Source organism: Genypterus blacodes, unplaced genomic scaffold, assembly GCF_046128005.1.
Source record: "Genypterus blacodes isolate CSIRO-AG114 ecotype Tasmania unplaced genomic scaffold, CSIRO-AGI_Gbla_v1 ptg000105l_1, whole genome shotgun sequence".
In the NCBI taxonomy this organism is placed as follows: Eukaryota; Metazoa; Chordata; class Actinopteri; order Ophidiiformes; family Ophidiidae; genus Genypterus; species Genypterus blacodes.
In genome coordinates, this window is record NW_027466909.1 from 1,921,134 (window position 1) to 1,933,559 (window position 12,426).

Consider the following 12,426-nt stretch of genomic DNA (forward strand, 5'->3'; position numbering starts at 1 on the left):
GCTGTTACCATGGAAGCAATGTGTCAGTCATCATTGAACTCTCACTTTCTCTTAACTGTTGTGCCACACTGCAAAAAATATGAACCTGTGAGAAACGACACAGATCCATCCAGAGTGAGTATGGACGAGTGAAGGGACGGTACAGGTGTGACAATCGCCTCTTTGTTCCCCAGGTAACGCAAAGGTCAGTCAGTCACGGATCAGAACTGATAACGTATCGGTAACAAACTCCGGCCGCGTGTGTGTAATGTGAAACAGAGGCAACAGAGACGCCAAACGGAAGACGACTGTGGCCGGAAAGACACATTCGTCTCCAGATATCACATGGCCCTCGCCCTCCTCTGATCCCCCTCCTCCCTTCCCCCTGCCCCCTCCTCCTCTCTTCCTTTTCCATCCACCCTGACAGTCCGGTTTGGTTTGGTCTGGGCCGTGACTCACAGGCAGCAGAGGAACTGACTCACCACGGGATCAGCCTAAACAACACCCGATTCCCAGGTGGTAGACTGAGCCGCTATTGTGTTTATGATTAGCCAGCCGAGACACACGGGCCAGGCGGGGGCGGCCCAGAGCACACACACACACACTGCCCCCCCCCAGAAAAGACATGAGTGGTGTGTGAGTGTGTGTGTGTGTAGTCTGTGTTTTATTACTTTAAATAATGTGGGAAAAAATGTGTTTGTGTGCTTCTACGTGTGTGTTCCATGGTTTGTGTGGTCATATGTGTGTGGGTGAGAGAAAGTGTGTGTGTTTTCTCAATATGATTAATGCCTGAGTGTGTGGCCACTAAGGTTGACGCGGTGAAGGTGGGACGTCTTCTGCTCCATACAGGGTGCAGTGCTGACTCAGACTCGTCCCACTCTGGTACATTCATCAATGTGATGTTCCAGGAGTTACTCATCAATCAGCCAATCAGAGCGCAGCATTTCAACTAAGTTATTTTTCAAATAAAAACTCAGTAAACTCACTTGCTTGTTCTGTTCACGTTCATATTATTACCTTTAAAACTTGTTTTTCCAGGTTTCTGTAGTCACTGAAATCCCTTCTCGTATCATATTAATCAAATAACATCTGCTTATCCGATGAAAATAAAAAGTTTAGTTTAGTACAGCTAAACCAAAAATGACAGGAAGTGCTTGGTGTTTGTCAATCTTACAAGTTTCAGATTCTTCAAGTTGAATTCCAGAGTCGTGCTTCCGTTTCCTCATCATACAATGGGGAAACTGTGGAACAGCCATGGAAAATGTTTGGAGTTCATTAAACCCCGAGTTTTCCTCCACACGCACGCACGCACGCACGCACGCACGCACGCACGCACGCACGCACACACGCACACACACACACACACACACACACACACACACACACACACAGACACACACACACACACACACACACACACACACACACACACACACACACACACACACACACTCCTGTGTGAACCAAACCTGAGATGCTTCTCACTGCTCTCCTCCATTGTCTGCTGATCAATACTGCCAGCTGACACCCAGCAACCAATCAATATCTCCTGTCCCTGAGGGAGGCGGGGCTTCATACCAGGTTTATTCTGCCCTCAGACATGACAGATTGAAGGAATCCACTGCTGATGTGCTGCAGGGCAGAAACACGCAGAGCACAAGCAGCATCTTAACAGAGAGGGAGGCATGAAGTGGGAAACACTGTCCTCTGCTGGTCAAAACTTGAAACAGGGCCTTTAGTCCATTTTTGTTTCCTGTAGTATTCTGGGGATATTTGTCGTTGGATCCATGGATTCGTCCATTCAAAGGCCCGTGGACCTGCGAAGTGAATGCTAAACATCTACAAAATAATCAAACTTGTATCACATTAATGCTGGAGGGTTTTGGGTTTGACTCCCTACCTCAGCAGTTTTTTATATTTGTCTTTAATGTTCTTTGAAGCAGTTGAAGTGTTTAATCTTTTTATGCTCAGGGTTTAAACATGTCAAAGCTCAAACACATTTACCGCGTCAGCTGACTGCAGACGGCGGAAGTGAAAAGCAGGAAGTTTGGAACCTCCACTAAGTGTTATGCCGGTATTATGCCACTGAGTGGCGCTGTATGCTCATATATTTCACAATGACGCAACATCCATTCAGAAGGTATCGTGTGCTTAATACAGTAGATAGCAGAGATTATTGTTTAAACATTAAACCATACAGACATTAACTGCTGATCTTAGATATCATATAAGTGTGTTATCTGACCTTTTTTTTAAACTGTTAAAAAAATTAAATTTGGGGGAAAAAATAGTATACATGAAAAGAAACGCAACCAACAAATGAAACCCTCTTTTCTTTGTTATCTGATTGAGTTTCAAGCTCTGCCACCATCACCACTTCCTCTGCTGTGTGCAGGTCTTTACTGGAAACCAGTAACTCTGACTAAAAACCCCACTGTAGTGGAGTCAAGGTGAACTCGTGGCAGCCGTTAGTTACTAAAACAGTGCCAGAGCGTTAAGCCTTCAGTTGTGGCTACACAAGAGCTGTTACACTTTCTGTAGGTGCGTCTTACTGGAAACCAGTGGCCCTGAGTGTAAACCAGCACCTGTCACCAGCACAAACACCTTTGGGTGCTGTGGGTTTGATTCAAAGATCAACTACTTTGAGGAGAAGATCACCTACTAAAGACTGAAACTTAAAGCTGTTGTTGTCATTTTACTGCAGCCTCCATATCAGTGACCACGTTTATCTTGAGCTGCGTTGCCAGATTCTGCGATAATAAAGCATCCTATTGGCCCACGCCTCTATGAGGAAACGATGCTCTCACTTGTTTGCCGATGGTGTATAAGTTTAATTTGATGCCTCTTTCTGGAAAAAGTGCCGTTTCTCATAACCAAACTTGAAAATTAAAGAAACACACACGCACACGCACACGCACACGCACACGCACACACACACACACACACTGTAGTCACGCCGAACTCATGCTGTTGCCGGGTAGAAAAGGTGCTCCTGCTGTCTGAGTGGATGGAGCTGGTTTCTCTGTAGCTAAAGAGAACTGACAGAAAGCTCACATTACGTTTGTTCCTCAATTTTGACATTTCAGGAAGTATCCTTTGCCTGACAGTATTATGTAACTCTGAGGTATTAAAGGTAACAGAGGAGGAAGTGCTACAGTGTGACGCAGGACTGTCACACACTCAGGAATGCTAAATACGGGCTGCAGTGTAGGTGAAAGCACAAACAGCCACGACGTGTTGCTTTCATTTAGCTGATCTGGCTGCGGTTTGCATTCGTCACTCCAGCATGAAGGTGAAGAGCATAAAGATGTCGCCTCCTCTCCTAAAGTGAAAGTGATCACACTGATGTCGTTTGGTTTGGTCTCACAGTTACAGGTCTTGTTGAAGATCTGGAACTGTCTCTAACCCTACAAACCATTATTGACTAATGGAGTAATCAAAGTCCTTGTGTATGTACATACTCAGACTGTGGGGCCAATAATCGATTTAATGTGTTGATTGTAGTGGTGGGTAAGCTTGATAAGTTCTTGGCTTCCTCCTTTGTCACTTTCTCTGTTGTTTGTTCCGTTATTTCTTCTGTTTCTCTAAAGCCCTGTGAGACTCCAGCTGATTATAAATGACCTCCATGTTACAAAGCCACTCCAACCTGAATTTCATTTGCTTCTAATAAATGACTCTGAAGGTGAACTTGAACCTCACGCCCTTTGTAATCTCATCTTTCGCTCTCCTTCCGCCTCTATCTCCATAGCAACATCTATTGCATACATTTCCCTGAATTTGTCCACACAGGAGCTGGACACAGAGTAATCAGCCGCTTCCTGCTTTGACTCACCGGCTCACTGCACAGCGGCTGAATACCTCAGTGACACTGGAGACAGCATTCTTTACCGTGGTTAGACGAACAATGTGACTTCACCAGGGCAAAGACCCCCTGGAGGGTTTATTGTCTTTCGGGAGAGCAAATAGACACAAGAAATGTGAAATATGAAGCAGCAAGGTTAATCTGATTCCGGGTAAACAGAAAGGGTCTGATGGGTTTATTGATTTAAGCACAAAGAGGCTGATTAATGCTTCACTCAAAGGCTCACAGAGTGATTAAGTAGACAGCTGATTGATTTCCCAGACACTGCTTTGGAGTATTACTGCCTCCTACTGGTGGGGCACAAGCTCAAAAAGTGGAAAAGATTGTAAAAAGCCTCCAGTATGTGGCATGATTATCTTAGATTTCGACTGTGTGAATATCACCAGAAAGTAGAAGCCAACATAGCTGTGTGCAATTCCTACTTAGTGCCCTTAGAGGTCGACAAAGGTCACAGATGTCCCGACTCTTGGTATTGTGCAATGGGACCTGTCAGGTTCTGTCAGGCCAAAAACCAGAGAATCAAATTCAGTTTGTTTACTTTGGATTCCTCAGATAATTAGAATTGATCCCTGTCTGTTCTCTGTAGTGCACACACACAGAGAGAGAGAGAGAGAGAGAGAGAGAGAGAGAGAGAGAGAGAGAGAGAGAGAGAGAGAGAGAGAGAGAGAGAGAGAGAGAGAGAGAGAGTGCTTGCTCTCAACATAAGCCTTTTTCAAATGAATGTTATACAAATATAACATGCAAACACACTCCTCCCTTATCATTTTCATACACATGCATTTCCCCTTTGGTCCTGTTTCACACGAACTGTGTCTTCCTCCCTGTCTCACACACACTGCACTCACTCCCTCTCTCTCACACACACACACACACACTCGCTTCCTCAAACTCTAATCACTCAATCAATATTCAGCTCATATCCGGGGTCTACAGCTCTACAGCTCTCACTCTCCGGCCACATGAATGGAGGAAAGAGGGAGTGGCAAACCCCACGTTAGTCATTATGAAACTCTCACACACCGTCCCAACAGGCACGTTTCATCTTCAGGGCAAATGACTCCTAATGGTGCAGAAATGAGGCGGTGACACGATGACAGGTGGAGGGAAATATCAGAGTGAAGTAACTGTGTTATAATGTGGCCGTACGTGTTGAAGACTGAAAGTCTGCATTAGAGGAAACTGCACTCATACGCTTTCAGAAAGTGGAAATATTAGCAAACAAGAAGTCGTAGAGCTGAAAACTTGAATGATTCGTTTGTTAGTTTCTTAAATATTAATAGCTGAGCTGTTCTGGATGGAGCTCCGTAGCTATTAAAGATACTTTAAAAGTGTTTGTACTTCACTTAATCTGCAGAGCCTCAAGTAGATGGAGGTGATCACTGCATGTGTGTATTCCTGCTCCTTTGGTTCATTTAATAGTTTTGAGGAAACCCTCTTAAGATTGCATCATTCCTCTCTGTAACACAAGTTTCAACGTTTTAGGGTTAAGGAGATTTAAGTTGTTTATAAAGGAATTTAAAATAAAAATATAAGAAAAAGAAGCAGAATGGCCTAAAAATAACGCATAAAAAAACCTGACCTCTACCTCAAACTGAACATATCCGACAGCACCTGAACGCCGCACCTTGGAGCAGCTTGATGACGCCCGGCCTAAGAGGCGTTTGAGGAGGTGACGCTTTACTGATAAGAGCGATCCATAAAAAGATCAGTCAAGACCACACAAGTCGGCGCTGACTGTCGGTGCTCGTTTATGCGCAATAAAGGCGCAAACAGCGAGAAAGAGGCGGAATGGGCGCAACCAAGTTTAAAAAAAAAAGAAGAGCCGTTTCTGGTCGAGTCATTCAATAACTTTAAACTATATAAGGAAGAGGAAGAACGGGTTACTATCTGTGTCTAACACCGCACACTTCCTTTATCTCTGCACAAACCGCCCATTACGCGAACTGCACGGCCCTGAACCAAGCGACTCTGCAGCTCTCTCGCTCTCCCTTTTTTTCTCTCTACCCCTCTCTCTCCCTCTCTCTCTCCCTCTCTGTGTGTGTGTCTCTCTCACACACCCTATCTCTCTCTCACACACACACACTATCTCTCTCTCTCTCCCCCTCTCTCTCTCTCTCTCTCTCCTTGGTAGAATTGCAAAAGAATTGAAGAATCGTTGCCTGTTGCCTGTAGTGTTTGATCACATTTACGGTTCTGCCGCTGCGCTTCCTCATTCGGAGTCGCTGTTGCTGCTGTGAAGTGGAAAGTTTGTCACAGGTTTAATTCATTTATGAGAGTGAAGTGACGGACTTACCCGACATCACCCGCGGGGAGCCGCACACTTTGCGCGTCTGTCTCCAGCGCAGCCGTCATGTGCGCATCTTTGCCTCCTTCTGTCGTAAAGTGTGCGCTTGGTGAGCGTCACTTCTGTCCCCTTACTCAGGTTCATGTCTTCTGCAGCAGCGCCTCCATTCATACTGAGCTCCAGTGTGTCTCAGTGGTGCAGAGTGAAACTTTTTGTATATTTGGTCACACCCACGTCATGTCAGAGCTTCCCTCCCTCCCTCCCTCCCTCCCCGCTGAGCACGGGGAAGCTTCATGAATGAACCAGCAAGCTTCAACTTCACTCACTTCATTTAAACAGCTGCTCTTCATAACTTCATAGATCAATGTGCAGGTAAACACATGAACAGAAGCTGTAGTTGCTGTTTGTTGTCTGTTATGATGTAAAATCTTACCAAGTATTTGAACGTCCCAGACAATCTTCTCAGCAGGAGGGTTTGGTTGTGTTTGTGTTTGACTCCACCCGTCTGGGAGTCCAGAATCAAACAATGTTATCTGCAAGAAGCCAATCGTGTTCCATATGTGCAGCACTGTGCCAAAGTCTTAGATGTGTCTAAAAGTAAAGATGCTTTCAAAAAGGGCGAAGCAGGAATCGTGCCTTTGTCTGGGATGAATTGCAGGATGAAACGCACCAAAACGCTATTAATACACAAACATGTGTCTCTATCCGGCCTGCAGGATTTGAACTGGCAACCTTGGCCAGTATTTGTTCCATGGCGATGTCTCAAAAGGTTGGACCTCAGGACTTCCTCAAGCGGAAGCACACTTCTCTATTTAGAGATCCTGAAGTGAACCCAGCCAGCTTCTTCTTACACCACCATGTGAGAAGGTTCCTGTTTGATTGCTGCAATTTCTGTGGAAATGCAAAAGATGTGGACACATGAGATTTGATGAAGCTTCAGCTCAGGTGAAGAACCCCGGCTTGGACGTCAGAGGAGAGGGACGTGGCTGAGGAATCAGACTCGGCCTCACTTTGGATTAGTCAAACTCATACATCAAGTTCCTGCGCTTCTTATTGCTTTGACTTTTCCATGTGAAGACAAACTATTGTTCCTAATCTAGGCTTTAGTTGCAGCTCTTTCACTTGAGAAGTTGCTGCGTGACTTTCGAGGAATCTCATGCATGCAAAGCTTGTGTATTCCTGCTGTGAATCACATGTTGCGCAAGCTCCTGTGGAACGCCCGTCGTCAATAGCAGCTTATGTGTCAAGTAGGACATGCATTCATGTTGTGCATATACATCACGGACACATCTGGCTCTAGAATTTCGCCAGTCTGTCTTAGGATGGGAAATGTGGGGCTTGTCTGCTTGTCTGCCTGCTGTGAGTGTGTACTTTGCTCAGTGTGTGATAGAATAATACACACTGGAATACTTTGTGTCCTCCAGAACGTGAGAAACCACAGAGTCGGAGGGTGTGTTCTGTGTGACACACTAAGAGTGGTTTATTGTGGAAACAAACACAACAGGGCTTTTTCCCACAGGCTCAACACAGACAGACAGACAGGCAGACAGACAGACAGACAGACAGACAGACAGACAGACAGACAGACAGACAGACAGACAGACAGACAGACAGACAGACAGACAGGCAGGCAGACAGACAGAACAGTAACCAGGGTTGGTTTCTGAGCTCAGACTCCACTTCAGTCTCGCACAGAACACACTGACATTCTGATCGTCTCTCACATTCTTTAAAGCATTAAGTGCTTACAGATGATGACGCGCAGCGATTCCAACAATGGAAACATTCAGCTTCTGCATCAGCAGTATGACTGAGTGCACACAGAGAGAGTATCCTTCATCTGAGTGTAAACACTGCTATCCGTGTTTACAAGGAAGTCAAGCAGACCGAGCCACCAGCGGCCTTGGGACTGGAGAGGGTTCATCGTCTTTGTTGACGTGCAAGGCAGATGCACACTTGGGAACGTTTCCCTGAGGCAGAAAGTACAAAGCAGCTTGAGTTGAGGTCTCTGCATACTTCCATGTGACCAAACCTCCTTATATTTACCTTTTAGGCCTCAGATGAAACAATCAGGAAAACATAATTTTCAGTTGCCTTGTTTGAACTTGAGACTTTGAGTTTGGTGCGTGACGTCAACACAAAGGGACAGTCAGAGAGTCGACAACCGTTGTGTACATGCCGACATTTAAGGATCTGAAAGGACGAAGCCAAAGAGTCTCTGTAAACCAGAACCTAACTCATCTTACTCACAACCCTGAATGGAAATCCAGTCAAATCTACGCCGGAGATGAATGGAAATGAGTTTGTGCGTTTTGTCGGTGGTTTTGAGACGTCAGCAGCACCGCGATCCAGCTCTGTAGAGCAGCGAGGGCTCGGCGACGGCCTTTGTTGTCACTTAGCCAGAGTAAAAAAAGGGGAAGGCTCATCTGTGTCGAAAGCAGCAGTTCCTTAGAAAGCCAGATCCACTAACCACCATAGGTTTGATCAGCTGACATGCATGTTCAAATGCATGTATCCAATGTGTGTGTGTGTGTGTGTGTGTGTGTGTGTGTGTGTGTGTGTGTGTGTGTGTGAGCTCTTTCAAACACTTAATGGATCCGCACACCCAATGAAAGACTCCCAGGTGTTTCTGTCAACTAACTAACTCAGCAGCCTGTGGGAACTAGAAAAGATCATTATCTGGATCCACCAATTGTTGCTTTTTCATCGCACAAACACGCATATGCACACACACACACACACACACACACACACAGACAGGACCACTTCTACTTCCTGCTTTCATTCTGCGGCACCTCGGTTTGCAAGTGCTTTGGCTGCATGTTGCTGTGCATCTGATGATTTACTTCTAGTTTGCATGGAGGTGAACCGGCAGCTTCGGCGTGTTTTGAATAGGTCTTATTGATCTGATGTGGTATTATTCCACATCAAATCAATATGTGGAGTAAAGCGTCGTGGCGACAAATCGATTGATTCATAGACCTCACTTGGATTCTGCCCTGAATTTAGCTGTTAAAGATGAATTTCTGCTGTTTTCTGCAGATGGCGTTGAGCTGAAGGTGCAGTCACATGGCTCAATGGCACTACAGCAGCAGACACATGGCAGTAGTGGTTTCATATTTACTGTGCAGTACATAAAGGAAAGCACTCATTTCATTGGGCCTGAGGGAAGAGACGGAGCCTATTAAAACCCACTGTGATGATTTTAAAGACACGGCGAGACTCCCCACATGCTGTCTGTCTGTCCCGTGTCCTGCTGGCAGAGGACTCACATGTTACCGGTTGCTGTTTTGGAAGATTTCTGTGGAATGTTTATAGAGACACTTATCTCATCCGGCATGTTTCCAGGGAACTGGACGCAGCGAATAGCGAAGGTTAGGTTGCCTAGATAATGTGTCCTGATTATAACCAGGTGGCAGGTTGGCATGTTGTCTATTCAGTGTGTCCTTGGCAAGAGGAGACACTGGAGGATTTAGAAAGCGGAAGATAATGTGTCACAAATACTTTCCTGTATTTACTGTCATACGAAAAGGAACCCCCAAATGTCAACCACAAAAGATTCTACGTGTTTAAAGTATTGGGCCTTTTTCAAGATGATGAACTGAATGTTACTTGCTCAAACTGTGTGTTCTATCTTGAATGGGCGAGTGACTTCAGAGCTCATTAGAAGCTACAAATCCTCCTTTTTGTCCGCCCTGACTAGAAGAATGAGGAGTAACAGACTTGGAAGAAATAGAAAGGACACTTTACAGTTGACTCGTGCGTTCATGATGTCATTGCTCAATGTCAAAGTCAAGTTTCTTGGAATACAAGCTTCAAGGCCGCGCCGCACATTTTAATGTGGAAGTCGTTACCTTGGGAATGGCGTCGCCTCCGTAGCAGACGGGCGGATCTAGATGTGAGAGCGGAGCGCTGATCTACACGCTCTACTTCTGTCAGGAGGGTGTGCGCCACTTGTTTGTTGGGATGTTTTTCATTTGCTGTGGAATGTTCTCAGAGCTGTTGGTTAGGAATGATCTAAGAGCCATCCCAACACCCTGAGCACGGGCTGCACATCCTCCCACACGTTTCACACACTCCAACACTCGTGTTCCTGTAATAACTTAACACATTAAAGTACTTATGCATTTAAAAAAAGTAAGAGTTATGCCTGGAATCTGTCAGGACAGAAAGGCAGCTGGAGCAAAGGAAGAGAGTCCATTACATTTTGATGATGACGATGTGAGATTTCTATCATCAGACATTGTTCAGTTATGCTGCGGTCATGTGCTGTGAGGAAACTCCCACAATCCTGGGCTGCTGAACATGAGCCACATTCCATTTTTGTTGGAAAATATAACCACACATGGAGCGCATGATTGCACATGTGCATGAATGGAAAGATGCTGGCAAAGTGGACAACATCGGAGATATCTGTCTGATGGTCATTTGTTTTGAATCGACTAACAATTTGTCTCAAACTTTAAAGGCCGATTGATGGAGACACTTTTCTAGTAAGGCCAAAAATCATTCACTTGTCAAGGCCACAAATCCAAATTTATTTATTTAATTACAATATATCAAACATTGGAGTAGCAACATTGTACATACACCGGATGCTGGTGTATACGCTCTCTGTGCCGAGAGCGAACCAGGAAGGAAACTGTGAGATCGGTGACGACGCAGCAGCAGCAGTCTGGGATCGGTTTTTCCTCTCAATAAGACTCGCACATAGCCTACATCTGTGGTGCAGTGGCGTTATATTTGGCACAGTGGCTTCCCTCCCTTCTGCCAGGCTCGGGCCACACAACTTCAGAAATACCCAAATTTGCAGAACTGTGCGTGATCTAAAAAGGGTCTTCCCTCTCATCTTATTCTGTTGTGTGCACGCAGGGAGCACAATTTTAAAGATGACTGATGTCTGAAAATGATACTTACAAACACGTAGAACCGAGACACGAGAAGTTAGACGGGGAGGAGCTGTTTGACGTGTTAGTGTGTGTGTGTGTGTCATTTTGTGCAGAAAGAAAAAGAAGCAAAGGTCAGAATGCGGAGCACTTGTGCATCCTCTTACTGGCTCGAGTTCGTTGCTGTTCTCGGTATTTGTAGCAGGTCCTCTCAGACTACAGGAGCGTCTCAGACTCTGCGGTTAGGACTCAGCGCTGCCGGGCCGTGCAGGCGGTGGCTCACGTGGTGCCCATCGTCAGCATAAGTTAGCGTGTTGAGGGAAGCCAAGCAGGGCGTGAGGGCCGGTGGCAGAGCTCAGCAGGACGGGGAGCAGCCTGAGCAGGTCTCTGAGAGGAATGCCCAAATGGCTGCTACGAGACAATAAATCCCCCAATGAACTGCAGCCTGCAATAAAAGAGACCAAAAATACACAAACTATAAACACTGAAAAGGTTACATTGTCCATTCAATGCTTTCCCGGACTTCACCATATAAATATGCGGAAACTGAAATTCATGTGCCGATGTCTCACCTTCCAACTGAGTGTGTGTGTTCCTGAGGCAGGGGATGGAGCGGTACACCAGGAAACAGGCCAACATCATGGACTGGGCGTCCTTACAAAGGGGCTCACCCCTCATGTAGGACCTCAACAGGGAACTGTTTTCTAGAGAGGGAAGCAAAGAGAGAATCAGAATGCTTTTCCTCTACGATGAAATGTAAATGTAGACATCTGGCTTCTGGTGAAACCTTTAAGCCAAATGTAACCAAATTCAAGACACAAACGGTTCCAGATCATTTCTGATTGTACATAAGACAGTGTAAGCAAACAGGATCATAGCTCATGCTTATGATGCAAAATAAGCTTTGCCATGTCTGTTTCCCATTCCCTGATTTGCCCATGTCCATGAATACACCAAGTGAAATTCCAGGAATTTTCCAGGAACAAATTCAAAGCAGGACCTGACCTAAGACAAACAAATGACACAAAGAAGAGTCCAGCAGATTGGAAACAAACAACAAAGGGAAAGGTATCGATCCAAACATACCAGAAACATCTCATTCATTTCTACATTAAACAAAACAATAAACCTGCTGCTGCTTGATGTCAGGTTAGTGAGGTTTTGACTTTGAAGAGTCTGACAGAGAAGAAGAAAAGCCTCACAAACATGAAAGTAAAGGCCTGATTCAGGTATTTACATGATCCAGGTCTGGTCCAACCACATCACCTGTTTCCCACGCCCGTGTGTGTGTGTGAGTGTGTGTGCACACGTAACAAATGGAATGTGCGTTTGTTTGGGTGTACACACACACACTGTTTAACTTGTGAACCATGACACAACACCCTTTACTGGAAGACAAGTCCAAACACATCCTC

At 45.4% G+C, this 12,426-nt stretch overlaps 1 protein-coding gene across 2 annotated transcripts in view; it reads right to left on the reverse strand.

Annotated features, from left to right (window-relative positions):
• Positions 1 to 380: 380 nt before the first annotated feature.
• The window catches only part of anapc1 (anaphase promoting complex subunit 1), a 41,858-nt gene continuing 29,812 nt past the window's right edge, over positions 381 to 12,426 (reverse strand). Inside the window, exons 52-55 of one of the 2 annotated variants that reach the window (XM_076160415.1) lie at positions 11,584 to 11,715; positions 9,980 to 11,456; positions 7,654 to 8,318; positions 381 to 1,433 (exon numbers count right to left, since the gene is read on the reverse strand). In XM_076160415.1, the coding sequence (XP_076016530.1) occupies positions 11,308 to 11,456; positions 11,584 to 11,715 (281 nt within the window). In that variant the 3' untranslated portion in view covers positions 381 to 1,433; positions 7,654 to 8,318; positions 9,980 to 11,307. Of the gene's footprint in view, positions 1,434 to 7,653; positions 8,319 to 8,688; positions 11,457 to 11,583; positions 11,716 to 12,426 lie in introns of those variants that run through there. The other variant, XM_076160414.1, reaches the window with a different exon arrangement.